Source organism: Giraffa tippelskirchi, chromosome 6 (assembly GCF_054371585.1).
Source record: "Giraffa tippelskirchi isolate mGirTip1 chromosome 6, T2T-mGirTip1v1.2.pri, whole genome shotgun sequence".
NCBI lineage: Eukaryota > Metazoa > Chordata > Mammalia > Artiodactyla > Giraffidae > Giraffa > Giraffa tippelskirchi.
Window position 1 is genome coordinate 89,324,027 of NC_137280.1, and position 24,974 is coordinate 89,349,000.

At 51.4% G+C, this 24,974-nt stretch overlaps 1 protein-coding gene across 14 annotated transcripts in view; it reads right to left on the reverse strand.

Moving 5' to 3' along the window:
- NFIX (nuclear factor I X) overlaps positions 1–24,974 on the reverse strand; it is a 105,143-nt gene that overhangs the window by 50,372 nt on the left and 29,797 nt on the right. For 12 of the 14 annotated variants that reach the window (XM_081504435.1, XM_081504429.1, XM_081504436.1 and 9 more), the window contains one exon: positions 18,734–19,265. In XM_081504435.1, the coding sequence (XP_081360561.1) occupies positions 18,734–19,151 (418 nt within the window). In that variant the 5' untranslated portion in view covers positions 19,152–19,265. Of the gene's footprint in view, positions 1–5,243; positions 5,420–18,733; positions 19,266–20,261; positions 20,964–24,974 lie in introns of those variants that run through there. The other 2 variants (XR_014057826.1, XM_081504440.1) reach the window with 2 other exon arrangements.

The following is a 24,974-nucleotide window of genomic DNA, read 5'->3' on the forward strand; positions in this document are numbered from 1 at the left end:
GCAACCTCTCTAGGCTTCAGTGTCCTCATGGGAACAATAAAGAGTTTGAACTTCGTAGTCCTCAACATTCACTCTCACATCCTTGGGGTGTGACTTGCACTGACATTTAGTCACACACTCCAACCCACACCAGGACACAGATACCCACCTTCCGACACTCGGCCACATATGCACAGACACTTGACAGGGTCACTCATACCAAACACGCAGACTTAAAGAACGAACCAAGCTTCATAAACACAGGAGCCCTACCCACGATGAGATGGCTACAGGCCCTCTGGGAGCTGGATGCCTGGCACTGCGGCCAGAAGGGAGGAGGGAGAAAGGCTTCTGCTGCCCCTCCCTGTCCTGCACCACCCCCTCCTCTGCTGCAGGTCACGGGCTTCCCACCAGGCCTCAGGAGTCCCAGCGAAGCTCCCACCTTACAGGACCCAAGGATAGTTAAGTTCTGGGCAAGACAGGGCATCAAGTAGAAGCGTTGGGTGCCAGAGGCCAAGACACTGCCACCTTGATGGACCAAAGAAACGTGGACAGTGATGTGGAGAGGTTCAAAGTGAATGAATACCTGTGTGTGCACGCAGGCGCAAGAGCCTGTGACTAGAGCCAGTGGGGACCGAGCCCGACCAGAGCGGGCTCGAGTGCGTATGCCTGGGGACCCTGGGGAAGGAGACGGCCCTGGCCTGGTGCTGGCTGTGTGGCCCTGGGGGATGCCATCTCTAGGGCGCTGGGTGTGTGTGTGGGGGGGGTGTGCATGCAAGTGAAGACAAAGTCCACAGCTTGGAGGCAGAGCTCACCCTCCCCGAGCATCCCCTCCAGTCACAGGAGGACACACACTTCACCAGACAGTCCCAGGGTCCTGGTGGCAGACGGTGGCGCTGGCCTCAGGGATGGGCGACAGCTGCTTCCTCGGGAACTCTTGGGGCCTGTGCTGGTGGCCACCATGGGCCTGCGATTCAGCGGTGGCGCTGGGGGGCTTCTGCCATTAAGACGCCATGGCCAGCACCTGCTCACTGCCAAGCAGTCCCCGGGCTCCCCTGCCAGCTCCCAGCCTGAGAGAACTGATACCGCCATGCCTGAGGCCCTCAGGAACCCTCCCCTCCTAGCAGTGCCAACAGAGAGAGGCCTGGAAGGGGGACCTCAGACTCACAAGGAAATGCAGGTTGGAGGATGTGAGTGTGTGGGGTGATGTCCAGGACTAGTTCTTTCGTTGGTCGGTCGACAGCACGCGTCCATTAGGGGACGTGTGAGCAGATGTAACCGACGCACACCTGTGACAGGGATGGGAGTGTGAGTGTGTGAAAAGCACGTCCTCGTGTGGTGTATGTGTGATGTGTGTGAATGATGGCAGTGTCTTTCTGTGGCTCTTGGTAGTGAGAATGGGGTATAGCTTGGGATGTGGTGAGATGGACCCTCACATGCCATCTGTGGGCATCAAATTTCCAGACAGCAATTTCACAACATATGTGACAAGTCTTATAGACGAGCGTCTATACCCTATGCCTGGTAATTCAACCACTAGGAAGCCTTGTCTGAAGTTCATAAACAGAGCTACAAAGCTCAGTGCGCCCAGATGTCCATCCCAGCAGAATTTACAACTCAGAGGCCTCCACACACGAGGGGCTGCATCAACTCTGGAACACTCAAGCATCATGAGTCGCTCAAAAACCATGTCTGTACTTTTAAAAATAATCATATGCTACATTTATTTAATAAAAGGCAATTTCCTATTTCCAAAATGAAAAGTCACTAGAAATGTTGGTAATTAGGGACAGTGCAGCTAATAATGAGATGCTAAACAACCATAGAGTATTTTTTGAAAAATTGTGACATGTTGGAATACACAATGGCATTAAATTTTTATAAGTAGCACACCAAAGTGTTTCTATCACTTTTTAAAATTTTAAAACCCAAATTAAAAAAAAATACAATGTTGTGCATGAATAGGTATAAAAATGCAACAAAAGGCTATTCATGGTTAAGAGGTAGAATTTTGATAATTTTTATTTATCTCTTTAGATTTTGTGCTTCTTTGGTATTTTAATGATGGAATATGCACTAGTCTTATAACCAGAAAGATGCTTTTTCAAAAACAGTAGATGGATGAGAGGCTATATGTACTTGATTCTCTCCCCAGATCATAGCAGACAGTAGTGAGGTGATAGCAAACCACAGCCCTGTGGGTCCAGCCGCATTCATGTTCCTTGAGCCAGGCGGGCCTCCACCTCAGGAACTTCCATTCCTGTGTTCCAGGCCAAAGGACACAGAGCAGGAAGGAAGGTGACACCCCCGACCTATGGTCACACTGCAACACTCCTGCAAACCACACTCCTGAGACTACTGGGGCACAGCCCTCCTCCACGGACAAGGGGACCTTTGGAAGGGAAAGCGAATCTTTGAGCAAGTCAAGGACAGTCACAGGGGGGCAGAGGAAAGAGTCTCACAACCAGGGGGGAAGTGGCTGACTGGAGATTCTTAAGGTGGAGAGAGGAGAGCTGGGAATTCACTCAGAAACTAACAGAACTGACTCTAAGGTCTGAAGCCAGTGAAGGGGCAGCAATGGCAGAATCGACTTGAGAATCGGCTCAGAGAAGTGGCTCTGCGTGTGTGAGTATATGAGAAATGCGCTGTTCATGTTGCTTTAATAATTCATTGTTAAGAACCAAATCTAGCCACCAGAACTGGGAGCAAAGCACCAGCTGGGGAACGGCAGCCATCTCCAACCCAGGAAGCTTGGTCCTGAGGGGTCCCCAGGAAGGAGCGGGCAAGAAGAGCCAGCCCTGTGTCTGCACCTGCAGCCGCACAAGGAGCCTGGAGGCCGGGGCTTCTGGGGAGAGGGGCAGGGGTGAGAGGAGACCCCTGAGCAAAAGGCAAACAATCCCCATGCCCTGAGGCTGCTCCCTGCCACCCTGTGCTGCAGGGCACCTGACAGGCTAGCAGGGTGGGGAGGGTCTGGCCTGGGAGGAGCTCTCTTCGCGTGTAGGCTGGGAGCTGGCAGCGGTGGTGAGTTGGGGGCACACAGGCCTTGCCCCTTCTATCAGGACTAGCCATGGAGACACAGGGAAGGCCTGGGTGAGGGTGGGACAGGTCAAGCTGGAGCCTATGACCCCCCAGCAGTGGCCCCCCTAACAAGGGGGCCAGGGAGAGGGCAGCTCTTTCCCCATTTTCCTGATACCTTATTCTCATTCTCAAAAAGGGAAAAAAAAACATATTTTGAGAAACCAAGTCCTTTTCAATCTATTAACCCACAGCTTCCCACTTGCCTGCCACATTCATTCCAGCCTTTCAGAAGCTTCCATCACTCCTCACCTGTCTGCATTCTCTCCTCATGATGCTCACACAGAAAGCACACCACCACTCTCCCTGGCCCCCTCCCATCCTTTATCAGCCCCATCTCTGATTTTTATGCCATTTCATGCCTTTGCATCATCTCAAGGATGGGATGGGCTGTCGGCTGCTTCCCATCTGAAGGTAATTCATTTCAAAATGGGTTTATGGGGTTGTATAAAACTATACACTGGGTGAGAGCCAGATGCCAAGGCAGATAAAACATAGTCCCAGTTCCAAGATTCCAGCCTAGCAAGAGAAACCTACAAAATTAAGTACAAAGTGTCACAGAAGAGCAAAATTACCCAGCCCTCAGCCAAGCCTGGGTCCAGCTTGCATTCAAACAACGCCTCGCCCAGCTGACTGCTCACTCCTGCAGAAGACTCCAGAGGTGCCTGTCTCGTGACAAGACACATAAAGGCAGGAATTGGCACTGTGGGAATGCCCGGCCTCTCCCAGGGAGGGTGCACTGGGGAAGCCAACACATGCCTGCAACCACCATCCACAAACCGGGGAACAGGGCTCTGGCTCACCAGGGACGGCCCTGCAGCCAGAGTGCTTGGTTGGAGAGAAACAATTCAGGAGGCCCTGCCAAGCCAGGCTGGCATTTGAGTAATTATATTAATGAATCTCCAACTTTCAAAATCTAGTATTAGACGGTGGCTTCAGGACCATCATCCTCAGTTACTGTCCCACATGGGCAGGGACACTCCTGGGCAGCAGCATGGCTACAACAGACTGTGTGTGTGTGTGGTTTAATTTTTTTTTTTAATGCATGTATTTGAAACTCTGCCCATGAATAAGTCATAGAACTCTGGACCATCCTTAGGGCAGGGGCCTCTCATTTGGCCATACCACTCGGGCTGGCAGTGCCCCGAGAATTACTACTCTTGTTGAGCAATGGCCTTTGTGTTCAAAGCCAACACTGCTCCCCACAGAGTTCCCCTTGGCGCAGCAGGCCAGACCTGCCTGCAAACCCATGGGCCCTGCTTTCCCGCCCGTGCTCATTAGCTGCTCAATCCCAAGTCCACACTCAAAAGTTGGGCTCAACACACACAAGGGGCAGCTGACCCTCCTGCTCCCGCCAACTCCCCAGTACAGGCCAGACCACTGCACCGCCATCCTGGCCGCCATCTGCGGGCCCCGTCCCAGGCCAGCAAAAATGATGACCTAGTTGGCCACGCTTTACATGTGGTCAGGGCCAGTGGGGACCAAGTAAACTGCAGCCATGTAGTAAACTAAAAAGGCACAAACACAGGTGAGAAAGAAAGAGTTTGCTATACCCTGTGAGTACAATTCACGTACGCCGTGCAAAATGTAATCTGCTCCAAAGGACATCAGGTAGCTTAGAATCCAAATTTCTGTAAACCTCACACGCTCCTTCATCTGTTCCATTTGTGAGGTCTCTTTGGGTGGCAGGCTGGCCCTGGTTGCTGGGTCTGGGAAATGGGCTTTTGTGGAGACAAGTTCTCTTCCTGGGACGAGTGCACTCAGGGGGGCACCCCGTGGCCTGGAGGCTGCAGTGGCCTGCTCAGGTCTATGTGGGAAGCAAGCACGTCTTGCCTCTTGGAAACTCTCTGATAGGCAATAAGGGATCACTGTTTAATGATTCTTTCATTACTATTGTTTTTTTTAATAACAGGCAAAAGATCCACACTGCCAGGTGGGGCTTACTCAGCACCATCTCCATCTTAACTGCAAAGGAACTCTGAGCCTTGAGAAGGCAAAAAGACACTCTTAGAAGCCCCGTGATTCTCCCCAAAAGGTCTCCCAGCTCCAGAACCCTACACACAACCAATCAAAACACGGAATACAGAGCTGCAAGAAATTCAGAGGGGAGGCCCGGCAGGGCTTGGGGGCCTCTGCTAACACAGGCAAGGGAAGGCTGTCGTAAGGAGAGACACAGAGGCTCTGCTCACCTACCTCCAAGGCAGGGCTTCTCGGTCTCACCACTACAGACAATCCATGACTTCTGATGGTTTCACTCGATTTTTGACTTTACATGGTGCAAAACAATATGCAGTAGAAATCATACTTCAAATTTTAAATTTTGATCTTACATGTATAGGTATGGCTGAGTCTCTTTGCTGTCCACCTGAAATTATCACAATATTGTTAACTGGCTATACTCCAATATAAAATAAGAAGTTTAAAAATTTATTTTAATCTTTTCCTGGGCTAGCGATATGCAGTACAATATACTCTGGTACTCTCTTGTGATTCTGGGCAGTGGCAGTGAGCCACAGCTCCCAGTCAACCAGGCAGTCAGGAGGGTAAACAACCACTACACTTATAACCTTTCCGTACCCATGTAATCGGGCATCCCAGGTGGTTCAGTGGTAAAGAACTCGCCTGCCAATGCAGGAGCTAAAGGAGATATGGCTTTGATGCCTGAGTCAGGAAGATCTTCTGGAGAAGGAAATGGCAACCCACTCCAGTATTCTTGCCTAGGAAATCCCATAGACAGAGGAATCTGGTGGGCTATAATCCATGGCATCGCAAAGAGTCAGACAGGACTTAGCGACTAAACAATAACTACCCATATAATCACTCTGTCTTTCACTTTCTGTTTTTCACACTGTTTTTTTATGGTATAGTATTCCATAAATTACATAATATATTCATCAATTTATTATAAAATAGGCTTTGTGTTTGATGATTTTGCCCAACTGTAAACTAATGGAAGTGTTCTGAACACGTTTAAGGTGGGCTAGGCTCAGCTATGATGTTCGGTAGGTTAAGTGTATTAAAAGCATTTTTGACTTACAATATTTTCAATTTATGATGGGTTTATTGGAATGTAACCCGATTGTAGGTTGAGGAAGATCTACAGTGACATTTGGGGCCAGGTGGTTCCTTGTTGAGAGAATGTCCTGAGCACTCGCCCTGACTCACAAGATGCCAACAGCACCCTCCCCTGGTTATGACAACCAAAGGCGTCCATGGCCTTTGCTAAATGTTCCTGAGGGGCAGAATCGGCCCTGGTGGAAAATCACTGTTCTCAGATGACCGACCATCCTGGTTTTCAGGGGACAGAGGACTTTCCTGGGAAAAGGGACTTTCAGTGCTGAAACCAGGAAACTCCTGGGCAAATGGGGACAAGTAGGTCACTCACCCTTCCTCCCTCCCAACTAATTTCAATCCCTCCACCTGCCATCAAAACACATTTCCTCCTCTATCTTCAGGGATGCAAACAGCAGCTCTTCATTGCTGTGTATGAAACCACTTCTCATACACCTGAAAAGATGACATCCCACCCCGTAGATTCTTCTGGGGCCAAAATATCATCCTTGTCTCCTCTTCCTTTCTGAGCACCATCTCCCATGGCCATGACTTCCACGAGGCTGAGATATGCGCCGAACTGCTCACATATTTTTTATATTACTAAGGCCGAAATTGACCTAAAACTGCTAGGTCTGCTAGGAGCAACGGCCCCACCCTGGCGAGGACAGAACTGGGCTGCAGACCTCTTGTGGGCGTACATTTCAACTCCCCTTTAGGAAGTGGCCCCGGAGCTGTGGAGAGATCCCCTAGGAGGTGGGAGGATGGAGAGAGACCATTTGGCTCTCTTGTTCTCCCCAGCACTCGGCTGAGTCTCACATGAGCTGCTAGACACAGGGACAGGACCCGAGACCCTCTAGAGAGGACATGAAAGGACATGGAATTTTCTCCCTGGTACGGGTTGAACACCTGAGAGTCCATTGCACCAGGGATCCCACCTGGTAGGCCTCAGGATTAGCATCCGCGCCCACCCCCCCACCCCCGCCCCCAAAGCTTTCTATCCATTTGCCTCCTCCCTTTAAAGGCCTCTCTTCATTTGGTCCCCCAGGGAGCCGTCTGTTACTACAGAAACAATGATGTCATGTGGGGGGGTGGGGCGGCAGGTCCCTCCTACCCCTCCCTAGCTAGGTATCACGCCTGCCTACATCACGGCTCAGAAATTTATAGCCCAGCACTGGGTATTTATAAGGTGGCTCTGGTGTGACCACAGATTCAGTGCTGGGCTGGTGACTATTTATAGCCAGAGGATATACACTTATTACATGCCCCCACCCCCCGTATTCTGGGCCACGTGTTATATAACTGCCATTATGCAATAACACCCATTACATAATAATTATACACTAATGGGGATATAATCTGCAGGCATAATAAGGACACACTCCCCAAGGCTGCACTCGGTAGGCCTCCTGCAGGCCGCCTCCAGGGATCTCTGGGTCTCTCCGCACACTCCACCCTATCCAGGAGTCACCAGGTGTCACCCTCCTCCCGGCTATCATCCACAACCTCCGCAAGGCCATCAGACCCAGCCGCAAAGCTCTATCCAGGTTCCTTCTTCCTGTCTTGTCCCTGCCCCTGGCCTGCAGAGAACACATCTGTCTGCTGTATCTTTGAGTCCAACACAAAGAATTATGAAGGGGTAATTCCTGGAAGGCTGAGAGACACTTCACTCTCCATTTCAAGAAAGGAAAAAAACCAGCAGCAGTCACCCCTGGAAGGAGCCTGTAGGGTCTAGAAAAGCCTCCAGCACGCCAGGCCAGTTGGCAGAGGGTTGGCCTCATGCAGAGGAGCACCCTGGCCCTCCAGGAAAGAGCTGGAAAGAGGCAAGGACTGGGGCCAAGCCAGGCACAGGCAGGCAGGCCACTTCTCAGTGGCTCCTCCTTCCCTCATCACCCCGCAGGGGCCAGGCTTTGCTGGGGCCCTGACTGCTGCCATCGCCCTTGGGGTTACACCACCGGCAGGAATGCCCCAGAGCAGGAGCCTGGCCAGTCAGATGGCAACACACGCTCTGCTGGTCACCCTGCTCCCAGGAAGGGCAAATAGAAACTGTCATCTCAGGGGAAAAGAGGACAGGGACTCTACACCTGGGGTGATGGGGGACACGGGTGGAATGGGCAGGGGACAGGAAAATTTAAGACTGTGATAACACATGATAGAGTCAATTCAATTAGGCTAAACATATCATCCGCTCTTAAAATAGATACCTCTGTATTTAAAAGTGGTTTGATGAGAAGTTGACTGATGAAAAACTAAAAGAACCTACACAGATCTGGGAAGTAAGCTTCTTTCTGGCACAGGAGGCTGGTTTGGAGAGCCTGTCCCTTACATTTCCCTGTTGTTTGAAGTTCTAATAAAGAGTGTGTCTTACTACCATAATAAGAAAAATCAAATATATATTTTAAAAAGAGTAGTGCCAAGGCTCAGGCGACACTTCCAGTCTCCGCATCCCATGCTGCAGAGACAAATGCTGCTCTCTGGGCTCTGGGGTGGGCCTGATGTGGTCACTGGCTCTCCCCGCAGGCCTGGGTCAGCTGAGCCGTAGATCCCGGTTCCTGTCCCCAGAACAGCAGCCCGGGCACACAGAGAGACTGCGATGCAGACATCAGGAGGGATGTTCAGCAGGAGACTCAGAGCGGCACTCGTGATTCCCCAGGGGAGAGGAGCCCCCAGGTGGTTTTAGTCCAGGGTCCTTCTGCCCAGAAAGGGACAAATGGAACAGGACAGGCAGGGCTCAGAGGTTCTGCTGCCACTCAAGAAAACATAAATAGGTCCTAAACTGGAAGAGAGGCAAGAGGTGAATCTGGGGAACGTTTTGTCCGAATCTCTCCATTTCTTATAGGCCAGAGGGTCTCAGCTGGGGCAACTCTGCCCTCAGGAATACTTGGAAATGTATGAAAGTGTTTTGGTTGTCGGACTTCCCAGGTGGGACCAGTGGTAAAGAACCCGCCTGCCAATGCAAGAGATGTGAGTTCAATCCCTGGGTCTGGAAGATCTCCTGGAGGAGGGTATGGTAACCCACTCCAGTGTTCTTGCCTGGAGAATCCCATGAACAGGGGAGCCTGGCGGGCTACGGTCCATGGGGTCGCAAAGAGTCAGAAAGGACTGAAACGACTTGGCAAGTGTGCATTTTGGTTGTCACACATGGGGCGGGGGTGAGGGGTGCATCTAGTGGGTCAAGGCCAGAGATGTTGTTAACCACCCTATGATGCACAAGACTGTCTCCATGACACAAAAGGATCCGGCCCCAAAGTCAACAGCGTCATGGTTGGGAAACCCTGCTCTGTGGGATCTGATTTCAATGGTTAAGAGGTGAAGTCCTTATCTTCTTTGCCAGGGAAACAGGAAAATCTTCGGCAGTGACCTATCCTCTCTCACAGCCAGCCCCCTTCAGCATTTTGGAAGAGTTTTTACATACATAACCCTGAAGTTTTCAAACTTTCAAAAAGGGGTAAGAGGGAGCGTCTACGTGAATTCAGCAGCATAAAAGGCAATGAAGAGCAGATTATTGCAAAACTTCCAGTGATCATCTGGTTAATTAGGATAATTATATTCACTTTTATTTCAAACTGCAATTCCAAGCAGACTCCCAGGAAAAAGGGCGTTGACGGAGCAAGGATCAGGGATTCCCAAGATCCAGCCAAGCCTGCCTGGCCGCACACCTGGACTTCCTGCACAGTCTACCTTCCCCAGGACGGGGTGCCAAGAAGCTGAGCTGGCCAAAGCACGATGGGGGTATCCAGCCGACCTCCCCCGCCCGGTCTATGCTTGCATGCTGCCTCTCAGGTCAGAGGCAGGGGGCTGACTGGTAGGAACAGAGACCGCTGTCAAGGATGGGCCAGGTTCCCGCAGTCTGTTTCCACCCTACGTGCTCAGCAGCTGGGGGAGCCCTTGAGCTGAGCCACAGGCTGGGCTCCAGCCCCTCAGTCTCAGCTCCTGGAGAGCAAAGGAGACCATGGGGACCTGCACAGCTTTCTCCTCTGAGATTCCACCAAGGCCAGCAATCCCCATGACATTCAAGGAGTGGCAAAGCCCACAGAGGAAAGCCAGGGTGCTCGCTGACTGGAAACACGGGTCCTTCTGCAGGAAACTGCAACCCAAGCACCCTGACATCGCTGTACCGGGTTCCCTTCTCTGTACGGTGGGGATAATGATACCTGCCCTGCCTATATCACTCAACCATTGTGAGGATGGGATCAGCCCCAGACAAGCTGAAAAGGCTCAGCCAGCTAACAAAAACGAGCTAATTCCTCACTGCCTTTCAAGGTGAAGTTCAAGCAGGTCACCTTCCAGGAAGCCTCCCACGTCCTTGAGTCTAGTTCCCCAGTTCCCTACTACACACATAGACCCCTGTGTGTGTCACCTGAGTGCACACACTCACCGCTGGCAACGTGGGCTTAAAACTAGAATCTATGTTAAGAATTTGGGTGGTTAACACGCAAACAGGACTCAACACAGTGCCTCAACCATAATGGACCTTCAGTGGAAAAATGGAATTAAAGCAGGGCATGGAGACCACAGGTGTGCCCTCTCCTCCACCAACAGGGAACAAAAAGTCGTTGGGAACCTGGACAAAGGAGTGTCCCTTAAGTTATCGGATGTCCTCCAAATTAATAACAAATGATGCACAGAGATCTCTTCTCAATACTCTGTATTCATCTATATGGAAAAGAATCTAAAAAAGAGTGGATGTTTATGTAGGTATAACTGATTCGCTTTACTATACACCTGAAACTAACATAATATTGTAAATCAACTACGCTCCAGTAAAAATTAAAAAAAAAAAAGATGGCCCTGACCCTGGCGCAGTGGCATGCCAGGTCGTCATTAAGACATCAAAAGTGAGGAAAAGAGCCAGAACACCCCCCACCACTGATAGCCAATCAGCCACGGTGGCTGCTGGGGGCACAAGTCACTTGGAAGACAGGCCCACAAAGGGCAACCCTAGAATATTTTTTTAAACCCCTAGAAAATCAGATATTAGACATGCATACAAACAATGTAAGGAACCCAGGTACCGGGGTGGGGAGGGGGTGAGGCCCAGTCCAGCCAAACCCCCCTGCTGCAGCCCCTCTGCCTGCTGGGACCCTTTTCTAATGCCAACAACTCTTCGGCTCAAACATGCTTAAAATGGCGACGGCGGCCTGCAGGGCCAGGCGTTTGTCGTACTGTTTGCCACGGTGCCCTCAGTGCCAAGAAAAACCTATCATGAGAAATGCCATCAGCTATATTTATCTATCTCTCAGCCCCCCAGCCTCCTCCTTCCGTCTGCCAAGCAGGCCTGCGGAGCCCCCCTCACCCAGTGGGCACACTTCCCTGTTGCTGACGCCCGTGACCACCTGCCCAAGCCTCGCTTTCCGGCTCTCCCTTCCCCAGCCCCGGCAACCAGGCTCCACACAGACACAGCGACCAACAAGCTGCACCCCTTCTCACTGGTACATCAGGTGTGCCCACATGAGCTTAAAGTCATGCACCCACACAGGTGCTGATCACCACGTCTGTGGTCCCAAACCACAGGCGCTGGTGGTCCTCTGTCTCCTTTCAGTCTCAGCTCCCTGCTCGTCAGCCAGAACCAGCCTGCCCTCCGTGAGCAGTGGGCCGGATCCTCTGGAAGGGGTACCCATGCTGCACCATCTCAGAGGCCAGTCATCATGTGGAGACAAGAGGCATGGGGTGAACACATGAGCCTGGGAGGACAGGGGCTCCTCCTGGGCCTGTGTACCATTGCCGGCAGGGTGCCTGGCTGGAGGGCAGACCTCTCAGCCCCCAGTTCCCAGATGGAGAGTGGGGAGCCTCCGCCTGTATTCCAGAGTGCTAAGAGTTTCCAAGGAGTGTACATGTTACAAGGACCCCCCCATCCCCTTCCCATCCATCCAACCAAGAAGGCCATGGCAGATTCGGGGATGATAAAGGGAAAACGGCAAAGTCAAGGTTCAGGACCATTCAAACCCTACAGCTGCTGGGGATGCGGCTCACAGGGGGAATGTCCTTCCACGCCAGGCACTTCCAACCTTTCCTTACACAAGCAGCAGGGCTCCTAGCTGACCCTTCCCACCTTCAGGCCTAACACAGAACACGTGAAGGTGAATTGGCGACTATATCCTAACCCCCCTTGCTTCGGGAGGCAGTGCCCACACCCTGTCCCAGGCTTCTCCCCAGAAGGCTGCCTCCCGCCTCTGAGCCCCTCACTCAGAAAAGAGTTCCTGGGAGCCAACTCCTCTGAGAATGAAGCAACCCAAATAAAAATTTTAAAACCCAGAAGCTCTTTCTCTCCTGCCCCCTCCCCCTCCACTGGCAAATGAAAACAAACAAGAAATCAAAGAGGTCTTTTGTGTGAGCACCGCGCTGACACTGCTGGGGCCTTTGAAAGGACTTCTGAATCGGACACTGAAGGATAAAATAACTGAAGCGTGGCAGCTCCTGAGACAGGGGGGTGGGGTGGGGGTGGGACTGACGGGGCAAAGAGAAAGAGGGGTGGGGAAGGAGACACGTTCTTCCCAAGGCAGAAAGGGGGATGTTTAGCTGTACCTTCTCTGCTCAGCAGCTGCAGGACGCCAGGACAGAGGGGGACCAGGGCACAACCTTCTACCCCTTTGGCCTACCTTCCTCTGCATCCCAGGTCCCTGCAACTCTAGAAGGCACTGAGATGGGCTCTGCCTCCTCCTTCACAGCCCACCTGGAGCTGTCCTGTGAAGCCCTGAGGGGTCTCCCCTCGCCTCTGGCATGGATCACTGTTCACATCCATAGGTCGGTGCCTGATAGAAATTATCAGGGGACCTTTGCTCAAACTTTGCAGACCGCATACAAGAGTCTCTCATCCTTACAAGGGCCTTGCTCACAGTAAGTTCACCAAGAGTGTATGTACTTCATGAATAAAGAAAATTCAACCATCTTCCTGCAGTGCCAGAAAGTAAGCCAAAGCCTCAGGAAGTCCTTCCACACGTCTGGCCCCCAGCCCTCCTGCTACAGAGCGGCCCCGTTTCCTCTGGGTGGGCGGTGGAGCACAGCTGGTCACCATGCTCGGGCTCCCAGGTCCCCTCTGGGTTATTCATGGGCCGAACTCTGCCGGCTCAAACTCAGACAAAGGTAGTTCTTTTTTTTCCCCTTGAGCTACAGCTTCCAACTCAGCCATGAGAGTGAGCACTCCACCAGGACCCCCTGCACATCGCAGCCAGTGGGGACCCCTGACTGGTTGGAGGGACGTGCTATGGATGAAGGGGATAAGAGTCAATGGAGTCTTAGAATGAGACCAGCCCAAGGGGGTCTGGGCATTTCTGATCTTTTCTTTGGGGTCACCCCCTCGGAAGTCAGCCTGAACTGTATTACCCCTTCACACCACCCAGATCCAGGGACCCCGTGTCACAGGAATAGAGTAAAGGTAGTCTGGGCAGGCTTCTCAGGTATGCAGCCTAGGCAGTCACATAGACCCCATGCTTGGTTTAATGATCTAACTATCATCTCTTTGTAGTTCCTAATCATTTTGAACCAGAAATCCCTCATTTTCATTTTGCACTAGGCCCCGCAAAATATGTAGCTAGAAGGCCTAGCAAATCGTGTGGCTACCTTGGGATCTGCTCAAACTTGGAGTTTCCGTATCCAGTATAGAACGTTCCAGTTTAAGAGGGCCTCCAGGGGGGTGATGACCAAAATGGCAAGTGCACAAGGAGCTGTGTCAAATGTGGGAGGCGTGAGAGACTGGCAGCGTTTGCCCTGGAGAAGCGACAGCTTCCTGGGAAGAGGGGTGGAGAAGAACTGTGAACCCTGTCTCTAGCACTTGAAACACTTCTGTGTTACAGAAAAATGAGCTCTCACCTTGTTCGACACTTAAGGCAGAAATAAAACCAACAGGTAAAGGTGACAGGGAGATGTCCTAGGGCTCAGGGAGTTGTAACATCAGAATCGCAGCAGCCGTCATCCACTGCTTGCCAGCTATGTGCCAGTACCTTTACGTGTTAGCTGGTTCAGTCCCTTTAACCATCCTCTGAATTAGCTGAACAGAAGACTTTTACAACGACGGAAGCTGATCCTCAAACCACAGTGACATCTCTTCTGGGACACTCTCAAAGGCATCTAACCCTACGCAGGTGTACCTTGCTGGTTTTAGGAATCTGGTAACTGGGCTCCAAGTCTTCAATAGCCCTGGCACCAGATGGCGCTGCCTCAAAAACAGACCAGCGGCATTTCTCGGCCTGCAAACAAGAGGAATGGGTGAAGAGGCACTGGGGCCTCAGGAGGAGCAAGGCCTCCAGAGAGGGCAGCTGGTGTGCCCTTGGCCACTCCCATGCACTCGCACCAGAGCCACCAGATGGGGCCAGGCATCCGGCGGAGGCTTGGGGGACACTACTGGCACCGACCACATCTTGGCAGGGCTGACATGGCAGGCCAATGCCCTCCACTGCCGAGGAAGGGCCTCTGCTGCCGAGGAAGCCCTCGCTTGGACCAAAGAACCAGCGCTCACTGAAAAGCCCCAAGCTCTGAAGCAGACAGTGAAAACCAGGGAGCTCTTATACTGAGAAGGGCAACTTTGCACTTGAGAAAATTCACTTGGACAAATCCTCGGGTGCTAATCCATTTCCTGCGACAGGTAAGGCCCAGCTGTCCCCAGACCTGGAGGCAAGGAGGGAGGCAGAAGCTCCCTTCGGAGCAGCACACTGACCAATGCAGGGGAACACAGCCTGCAGAGTCCAGATAGGGAAACTGTACAGGAGAAACCATCAGGTCCCTTCCACAACAACAACCCAAAAACTGCCAGGAAAGAAACCAAGATGAAGAAGGAGGAAGAGGGGGAGGATCAACTAGAGATTAAGAGACTTCCAAGATAGAGCAACCCACTTTAGTGCATAAACCTGATCAGGATCCTGATCTACACAAACAAAATTCAGAGATTATTAGGGAAATGTGAACATGGACCAGCTAAAGAAATCATTTTCAGTGTGATAGTGATCTTATGTTTCCATTTTTCAAGAATCTTTAGCTTTAGAAACATGTGCAGAAATATTAACACAGGAGAAGTTATAAGGCCTGGATTTTCTTCTAAACAACCCAGAGTAGGTGGGCATCAGGGGCTGTGGATGGATCGAAGCTAACCATAAGTTGGCACTGGTGATGGGGGTTCCTTCTATGTGTAAATTTCTCTGTAGTGAAAAAACAGAGATAAAGAAAAGAGCCACCCCCTGAACACCTGGACTTAATGGGCCTCCACTGTGGGCCTGTTGGAGGGATCTAACGGGGAGAAGCTGACGTTTTCATTCAGTAAAGCATTTTATTACTTTCATTTTTTTTTTTTCTTTTCTAGAACGGAGGGCTAGATTAAGGATGGTCTGAAGATGCCCATTTACCTTCAGATCTTTGCAGAAGCTTTGGGGAGAGTATAGCTGTGCTTCCAGACCAGTTCAGCCACCCTTCCTTACACAAGCATCCTTCTGCCTGGTCCCAGGTTCCCCTCTGTCTCCAGCCACTGCCCTGGGACACCCCCTTTGGATGGAAGGACAACGTCAAAAATGTACAACCTCCTTCCCATGGCACTGCTCTCTGACCCAGTTCTGCTTCAAGATCCCCTCCTGAATGGGAAAGGTGCCCAGCAGGAAGGCCACCCTCATGAAGGGTGCAAAACACTCTGAGCAGCCTTTTACGACCCTGTGTTCTGGGAGCGGGGCTCGTGAGGTCACATATACTCGTCCTTTAGTCCCTCTCAATCATGCCACTTCTTAAAGCTTCATGTGAGACAAAACAAGGGCCCACAAGGGCCATGGATGACGGATGACAATGGTGCCTGCAGGGGAAGCCACACCCCCAAGCTTACCATCACGTCAAGTCTGCTTGTCATCAAACCTGGCACACCAGTTCAGCCCAGATCAGGTTCTTCAGCCCATTTGAAGGGAAGGACAGCATTCCTTTTAGAATCTAAAGTAACCCTTGTCTGAGCCCTTGCCGCCCCAGCCACCAACCCTGGTTCATACTGGAAGGAAGGACCAAGTGGCACCCTACTGAGTGGATCTCTGCGTGGACATGGAAGAGGAAGGTTGTACTATTGGACTGGCACTGTTTGGGGGCTCAGCCAGGAGAAGACATTTGCGAGTAAACTGGAGTGATTTGGAGAAAGCCATGCCCATCATTCCATGCAATCTCAAGCCATCTACCCAAGGCCCATGGGTAGGCCACACCATATCCACTACCTCCACTCCCTCAGAAAGGTGCCCTCGAGTTAGAACAATTTCAACAACAAAATTCCTACCTTCCTGGAAACTATTTGGAGTCCAGGGACCTGGACTGTTGACAAATTATAAGAAAACGTCCTCATTTCTCCACTCAGCTTTTGTCAAGGAACTCAGCCTCAGCTGGGACAGAGGGGGCCACGACTACATGTGATGGGCATGGATTTACTCATATTCCTGGGAAAATCTTCTCATTATGTCTAGCTGGCAAGTAGGGGTGCCACCCTTCTCCTTAAACCTGCCTGGTCAGTCCAGGAGCCAGTTGGCTGGTCAGGAAACGGTCTCCATCAAACATACTTCACCCTACCTTGGCCCCCTGCTAGCAGCAGTAAAAAAAAAAAAATACGACCTAAAATAAAAGAAGTCAGGGAAACAGCTCAGCTACAGGATCCTGCTACAGAGCAAGGTAGAGGAAGCTGGCTCAGGAGGAAGATGGGTATTGATTTCACCTTAGAGGCCCTAGATCCAAAATTGGAAGGTACAGAACCCCCTCTGAGAGGAGCTATCTGACATACACAAGCTCAGGTCTTCAAGCCTGCCCCAACCCACTTCCAATACCACTACCTTCCATTCTGATTTGCTGCACAGACAGAGAATCAGGGAATAACTTTTAATTTTTGCTTTGGTCTCCTTTCCAGAAAGAAAAAAGATGAACAAGGAAGAGGACCAGCAGTTGGTCATTCTTCGTGAGGGGGCTATGATGTCACACAGGGCCAGGTACGGGCCTAGAAAGATCCACAGAGGGAAATACAATGTGGGGTGGTGGTGGAGGCGGGTAGTGTCCACTGCTTCCATCCAACCATCAAAGCCACTTCTCAGAAGAGAGAATGAGCAAGAAGAGAGGCCTAAAATATCACCTTTTCCTCCTCCTGAGTTTCCCAATATATAAACTCTCAGTGCTAATCCAAGTCCTCAATCCTGACGCAATACTGAAAGTGCCCCAAAATTTCCTTTCTAGATTAAGTCATCTCTCTCCTCCCAACATCCCAAACAGGCAAGGGGGTAACCACAGCAGAAAAGTGAGTTGCTTTTCTTTTTTGTGAATGAACAGGAAGGAAGATACACACACACACACACACACATACATATTTGCGGGGAAAGAACATTCACTAGAGTTGAAGTTAAGCCACATTCTCTTACATTCATTCGCATGAAGAGAGAAAGAAGGGGGAGAAAGGAGGGGGAAACGTTGGAATGGTGAAAAGGAAAAAAAAAACACAGAAAGAGAAAGGTTTGGTAGCCCTCTCATTACAAGTTGGTTGGGCATAATGTAAACACACTTCTGCCTTGCTTAATCACAGAGTGCCGCCCCGTTTAGGTTTCAAAGGCGGCAGTAAATTGGGCGTAGCTGAGTGGAGGCTAAAAATTAACCAGCCATCTCTGTTTCAATTTGTAAGAAAACAAAAGCGGAAAGAAATTATAAAAAGGGAAAGGGTAGGGAGGGGAAAAAAAAAGGAACAGAGGAGAAACTGAACCACCACAACCTAAAATGCAGGGTGAAATTGGAAAAGCAAAGAGGAGAGAGAGGTGGAACTACTTGGAACACAAAAGGAAAAGGAGATTTTACAGAGTTTTGATTGCTTGTTTCTTTAAGACCTCTTCCACAGCAATGCCTGCTCCCCCCCTACCCCCAGCAGAGGTGTTGGGGCTTGGGGCATCCACCCCGGGGGTCTCACTACTTCAGCTGAGACCCGAAGGGGAAGGGGCGGTAAAGGGGAAGAGCGCAAAGGAGCTCTGCTCATTTTCACTCTCTATGAAATTGAATGACTTTTCTCCTCTCTGTCAGCCAAATCCCAGCCAAAACAGCTCCAGCCTGGGTATCTGGGCCCCAGAATCTGCCCGCCTCTGCCTTCTTTCCTCTTTTCTATTCATTCTGTTTCAGATCCCAGGGTTTTACACGCCCCTCTCTCCACCAAACCACTGCCCACCCCGCTTGTGCCAAATCTGGCTTTTCCCCAGGACTTGAGGGGAAGCTGCAGGAAAGCCGGTACCTGCCCCCCCAATACTTCTTCTGACTCATTTAAAATCAGAGCAAGGAGAGATTTTTTTTTTTTTTTTTTGGTGATGGTGGTGGTGTTCCTCACAAACTCTCACCATCGCGGGTAATTCCTGGGCGTCCTGGCCCCAGTCCTAGGACCTGCAGCGTCTTTTGAGTCTCCAAAGATGGAGAAGCATGAAAATCAAATCGGTAACATGGCAAATGAGCAAAGGAGGAAGGATGGAGCAAGTGGAGGGAAACAGAAGGGAAAGGGGAACATCAAAGGAGCTGCAGGCCTCAGCAGAATGGGTGCACCAGTTAGGCCCCTGGTGTGTACATGCAAGGATCTCTTGGAAGAAGAGGTACAATAAACAGAACCAATGCCAGCAAGTAAAATAAAATGGGGCGGGGGGAGAAGAGGGGATTGAGAGCCACCTACCCGGAGTGTGGACAAAGTAAGCCAGATAAAGGTCCAGTTCTTTGATCGTGACTCCGATGTGGTGCGGCTGCACGCACAGGCCGGGGTTCGAGCACTGGGGCGACTTGTAGAGCCTCTCCCCGTCAGTACTTTCCAGGGGGATCCCCTTAAACAGGATCACCATGACCAGGTCCAGCCGCCACACCTTGTCGGCCTGCCGCAGGCAGTCAATCCGCCGGATCTTGCCCTTCTGGTCGGGGTTGGAGAGCACGCAGCAGGGGGGCTTCTTGCCGGTGATGGTCAGCACAAAGTCCTCCCGGAACTCGGGCCGGATGTCTTTGCGCAGCTTGGCCAGCAGCCGGGATGCCCACTTCTGCTTGATCTCGGGCTTCTCGCCCAGCAGCTCGTCCTTCACCGCCCGCTCCTCGTCCTTCGACATCCGCTTCTCGTGCTTCTTGAAGTACTTGCGCTTCCGCGCCTGCAGGTTGAACCAGGTGTAGGAGAAGGCGCGGACGTGAGGCAGCAGCGCCTCGATGAACGGGTGGAACTCATCCTGCAGGCGGCAAGCCGGGAGCATGCGGGGCGAGGGGAGACGGGAGGAGGGGAAGACGGGGTGAGGGGGGAAAGAGAAAAGAAGAAAAGAAGCGTTAGAAAGGGGCACAAGGAAAATCGCCTTCTCCTCCTCCCCCCCCCCACGACAATTTTCTCTTGCAATTGTTCTAGGAAAGTGTGGTCTGGAGCCGCCACCAGCCTAGCCTGCCGCTCGCTCCCATCTCAGCCTCAGCAGCCAGACAGAGACACCCAGAGCCTGAGCACACACCTATTCTCTCTCTCTCTCTCCCTCACTCACTCACACACACGCGCGCACAGACAACGTTGCCGTCCACACACACACACGCTGCTGGTATCCCCGCCAGGCTCTGTCGCGCCCATGACATCTCCATGTTCTATGCAGTCTCGAACTCGTGTCAGCTCGCCCCGGCACGGAGTCCAGTCTGCACGAATGCCCGTGGACGCACACGCGGGGCAGGCGAGGGCCGCTTCACGCCCCAACACCGGTAGGTTTTTGGCCACCCCCAGAAGAGCGAACATGACTTCCACGAGTCAGCGAGCCAGGAAACGGATTTGGCTTTCCCCCTCCCCAGGCTGTTTTCATTCTCTCTTCTGCTCCGATTGGAACATCCACCCCAGCATTTTTTAAATCAGATCTAAATCCTAAATATGTGATTTCAGCTTTGTTATCGACACCAATACTAATGTTAACCACAGTCATAAGGAACAAAACGCTTCTTGTTAGAACAAATAAGGTGGTGGTCTCAGCCACAGTAGGGTTAAACGCTACGGGGGGCATCCTGTGCCCCGTCCCCACTGACCCCTTCACCCTCTTTCCCACTCAGTCAGGTGACAGAGGGCCGGGCTCTCGCTTTTTGTTTTTTGGTTTTTTTTTTCCTTTTTTTCTTTTTCTTTTTTGCTTGTTTGCTTGTTTGAAGTTTAAATAATAATTGATTTCTGTTTACAAAAATAAAACTGGAAAAAAATAAATAATTACCATTGATCTGAAGCACCCGGCAAAGCCCAACGCCCGATTCTGAGCTTCTGGACTCAACAGAGTTGTGAGTTGGGGGCGGGTGGGGGGAGGGGGCGGGGGAGGAGCAGGGGAGGAAGGTAAATGTTTTAAAGGGGGTTATTATTGGTGTTCTGGGGACTAGGGGCCGGGCTTGGGTGGATTCTCAAACCCTTCCCCCTCCCCCCGATGCTCCACTGCACAGAAGGGGGAAATTAATATTTTTTTTAAAGGAGCAAAAAGAAAGGTCAGGGATAGCAAGCAGAGAGAGGGAGCGAGCCGATTACCACACACGCCAGGTAAACAAAAGCCAACAAAAAAAAATTTCTGTTTTCAGTTTCACCCCCTGTGCATCCCCTTCCAGCTTTTTTTTTTTAAATAAATAAATAAAAGAAAAATACGCAAAATTTAAAAGTAAAAAACCTACCTCCCACCCCACCCCACCCCCAACACACAACACGCCCTACTCCACCCCTGTGCAAAACAAAAACAAAAACAAAAATGGGGGGGGCGGGAATAGGCAGCTGAAGAAAAAGGCTTTCGGCTTTGGCAGCGGCACAGGGGTGTAAACTTCGGGCTGCCTCCCTCCGCCTCTGAGCCTGATCGCAGGCAGAGGGGGAGCTCACAGATTCCCGGGGAAGAGGACGAGTTCGGACCGGCTGCAGACCGTCGCTGGCAGAAGCGTGCAAAAGAGGGAGGGAGCGAGGGAGGGAGGGAAGGAGAGAGAGAGAGAGGGAGAGAGAGAGAGGGAGGACGTGGATGGGGCTGTGTGTGTGTGTGTTGTGTGAGTGTGTGCGTGTTTGTGTGTATGTGTGTGCGCTGGTTGGGTTTTGGGTGTTTTTTTTTTTTTTTGCTTCTTTTCTCTCTCTCAAACTCCCTCTCCCTCTCCCCTTTCATGCTCAATCCCCATCCATTCGCTGGTGCCAAAGCCAGTAAAAAGGGTGGGGGGGAGAAAGGGGGGAGGGAGACAGAGAAGGATCCACCTATTTGGCAATGAGACATCCTCGAGCAGCCAATGGCTGCGTCCAAGGGGAGGAGGGAACCGGGCGAGCCGAGAGGGTGGGGAGAGCCCCCGGCAGTTGGAGACCAAAAACAATTTGCCCAATCGACAAGTTCACGTCTAATGAACAAGCAAAGTCCAGCAGTTATGAATTTTTCATTCCAGGCTCCTACTCGGGTCCATTTGGCAGTGGCCACCCAGCAAATCTGAAGGGGTTGAGGGGGACTGGGACTGAGGAAGACATAGAATTTTTTTTTAAGCTAGAAAAATAAATAAATAAAGGCCTGACTCCGGGCGGGCTGGCGGGCGGGAAGGAGCCCCAGAAGGCCTTGGGGAAAGCAGCTGCGCCTTCTCTCTGTGTTTTGGTTTCAGTCTCTTTTCTCTAAGACCCGCACACTCTTTTTCTGGTTCTATTTCTTTTTTTATTTATGGGACGCACAGGGGCGAGTGGAAGTTTTCCTCCCCGGCCATACACACGAGCCTGCCTGCCGTGCTATGAATAGAAAGAGAAGAAGAAAGAGAGCTTGGAAAGTGTCGATGCCAGCAGCACTTCCAGGGCAGGGACCCGGCGCCCAGGGTGCGGCCACCCCTTCCCCCAGTCTGGCGGCGCTCACCGGAGCGCTCCCAGACTGGGAGGCAGGCCCCCAGCGCTGCCCGGCCTCCCTCTCCCCAGCCCCCATCGAGCTCGGTGCCTCCCTCGGCCCACACCCAGCCACACACGCTCCATTAGCGGTGAAGAGGGATGCCAACGCAGTGCAGCTCCGATCGAGAAACTGCAACAGTTTATTAAAATAGCCTCCTGTCACAGCACTCGGCTGACAAGCACTACACTCAGCCACAAACACAACAGCCAACCCCAGGGGGAAGTGACAAAGGCAGGAAGGTGGACACGACTTCCAGAATCTGATCCTTGCCACCTCCCAACCACCACCACCTCCTAAACTCTTAGTTCTTTGCGCTCTCCAGCTCTGCCTGCTCCACTTGCTCTGTGTTTAGAGTTCCTTGGTTGGAGGAGGGTGAACACTCACCTATGCCCTGTTCAATTCAGATTAAAGGGCCCAAACCATACGGAGCAAGGTATAAGAGCATAAAATAAGAAACCTAATGGAAGGGAGGGAACTAAGAAAGGAAACGCCGCAGAAGAGAGCTCTATCAGGAAATGTGAGACAGCCTTGGGGAAACCGAGTCAGCCGAAAGCACTCCTTGGGGAACCCCTGCTCTGGGCCTTCCTCCCAGGCGGGATGGGGAGCATGAGGGAGGGGAGCGAGGAGTGTGGAAGTCTCCGCTGGGTCCTTTCCGGTAGGGGCTCCGAGCAGCCAAGCTTTAGGCCTTTGTAAAGCAGTTAAGGAGGAGACAGTTATTAAAGAAATGGAAGAGCGGAGGAGGAGGTTAATACCGACCAGGAGAGGCTGACCCTACTCAGAAACCAGTTCCTACAGTTGTCCTCTCCCCAGGTGAGGCTCAGCCCTCAGCTGGCAACAGAAGGAAGGTCACTGCTCACTCTCCCCCCTTTCTTCCCCATCTGAAACCCTCAGTGGCCTTTAAGCCCAGTGGAAAGATTGGAGGAAGAGGGCCAGGGGTGTGCCCCAACAGAACATGCAGCCCTGAGCTGTTGCTGGACCCAGACAATGGGGAAGGCGCCACCCAGCACCTGGTACCCCAGGCCAGTCCCTGACTGGCCTGAAGTGAGGTCATGGGCGGCCCGAGAGAAACAGTTAGAGGCGAGAGAGCAAGAGGCAGGTGTCACTGCAAGACAGGCCTCTTAGGGTGGCATTCAATAATTAACATCACATTAATAACCACCTTTGGTCCAATGAGCCAAAGATGTTAACTGAGTAACATAAGATACCAAACCTTGCCTCTCTACCTTGAGAGACAGACGCAATCTTACTTTCTAACGTCATGATGAGATGAAACAAAAAATAAATGAAGTCAAGATGAAACAGTAGAAACTACAAGTGAGTTTATATTTGGCATGGTGTGTTTTTCTGGTATTTTGATTCATACTAAATATTGGACACCAAACAGAAAATGGCCAACGTGGGCCTCCTGAAAAATTCTATCATGGTCCCTCTCACAGACCACCCTGCCAGGCGCTCAACATGGGTCAATTCTGAATCCCGGTGGTACAGTTGGGCAGGTGGCAGGGGAGATGACCAGGAGAAGGATTCCACTGGAAGTCAGGGAAACAGGACAAGATCTTGGATGAAGGGAGAGGCCAAAGGTCGATGGAATGGTGGAGAGACTGGACATAAAAGTGGCCCCGGACGACCAGTGGAGTGTCTCAGTGGAGCCTGGGGACCCATTGTGCCCCCTCAACTCTCCCTTAACTGGAGGAGCAACCTGGTGCTTCCTGGGGAGGAACAGGGAAGGAGAACAATCACCATTTGTCTGTCACCTGCCCTGCCAGTGCGGGGGCCAGCAGCCTTGAAGGTGGGCTGAGGGACTCCCAGGCAGCACCCTCCCCTCACCCTGCTCCTTCAGAGGGAGCCCTTCCTGGGTGAGCAGCCAGGGGAGGGTGGTAAGAAGGTCTCTCTCTCCTCCCTGCAGGGCACACTGAGAAGAATCGCTCAGGTTCCATGAGAAACACTTGGCGTGCCCCACCCCTACAGCCCCCTCCTCTTGAATGCCACTGGTGGCAGCCCTGGGTCCTGGACACGCCCCTCAGAAGCCCCAGACAAAAGGGGACTGTCCCCCTTTTGTTAAGAGAGCAGAGAGGCTCCTTCTGGAAAATTACCTGTCCCAGACCCAGCCTCCTTCTCTTCTCCCCTTGGTCTCAGGTCTCAGCTGGAAGCTCAGATTCTCTGCACCCTGCACTCCGAAGAGAGCCAAGACACATACACACACACACATACACACACACACACACAAAACCCTCTGAGGATTCAAGTCTTCTCTAGGGCTGAGTCACCCACAAATGCAAGGGCTCAGGGGCTGGAGGGAGCAAGAGGACAGGCAGGCCTTGGAGGAGAAGGAGAGGGGAGGGAAGAAACGGAATGAGAGAAAAAGCAACGAAGGGGTAAGGAAGCCAGTGATGCTGGTGAGAGAGTAGTGAGCAAAAAAAAGAAAATTAAAGACAACAAAGGAAAAAACTTAAGCAAAATTTGGAGGGGAAGGTATTTTCCCTCATTTAAAACAAAAATCTGAGAAGTCAGAGATTAGACTGTTAAAATTCACATGAGCTTTTACTTTGTGGAAAGGAATTTTTCTGCCTTTGCTAGAGAAAGGCCTTTCTCATTACTGTCACGTATATAGAATTTGATTTTTTTTAAAGCAACAGTTTTCACGGAAACATTTCTGAAATACCCATGCTGGTTTTAGCCATCACTAGGAAAAATGTGCCTCCAAAAGAAAAAGAATGAACAGGCTGCAGGAAAAAAAAAAAAAAAAGAGGAATAGGGAGAGGGAGAAAGAAAGAGAGAAGGAAGACCAATCCTGAGAAAGACAAGCTGGGCCCAAAACTGCAAAAAGAGAGGACAGAGATAGAAGGAAAGAGGACACAGCTGAAAAGGAAAAATGAGCAAGGAGAAAAGATAGGGACTCTAGGACAGGGGCAAAAAAAGAGAAAAAGAAGATGATGAGGAAGAAGGAAAACTAGCTAAAGTGACTGCTTCTAGCTTGAGAAAGTTAAATGTGTCGTTTTTCCAAAAATCGACAGAACAAATGAGGCCTTGTGGATTATTTGAGGGAAAACAGGG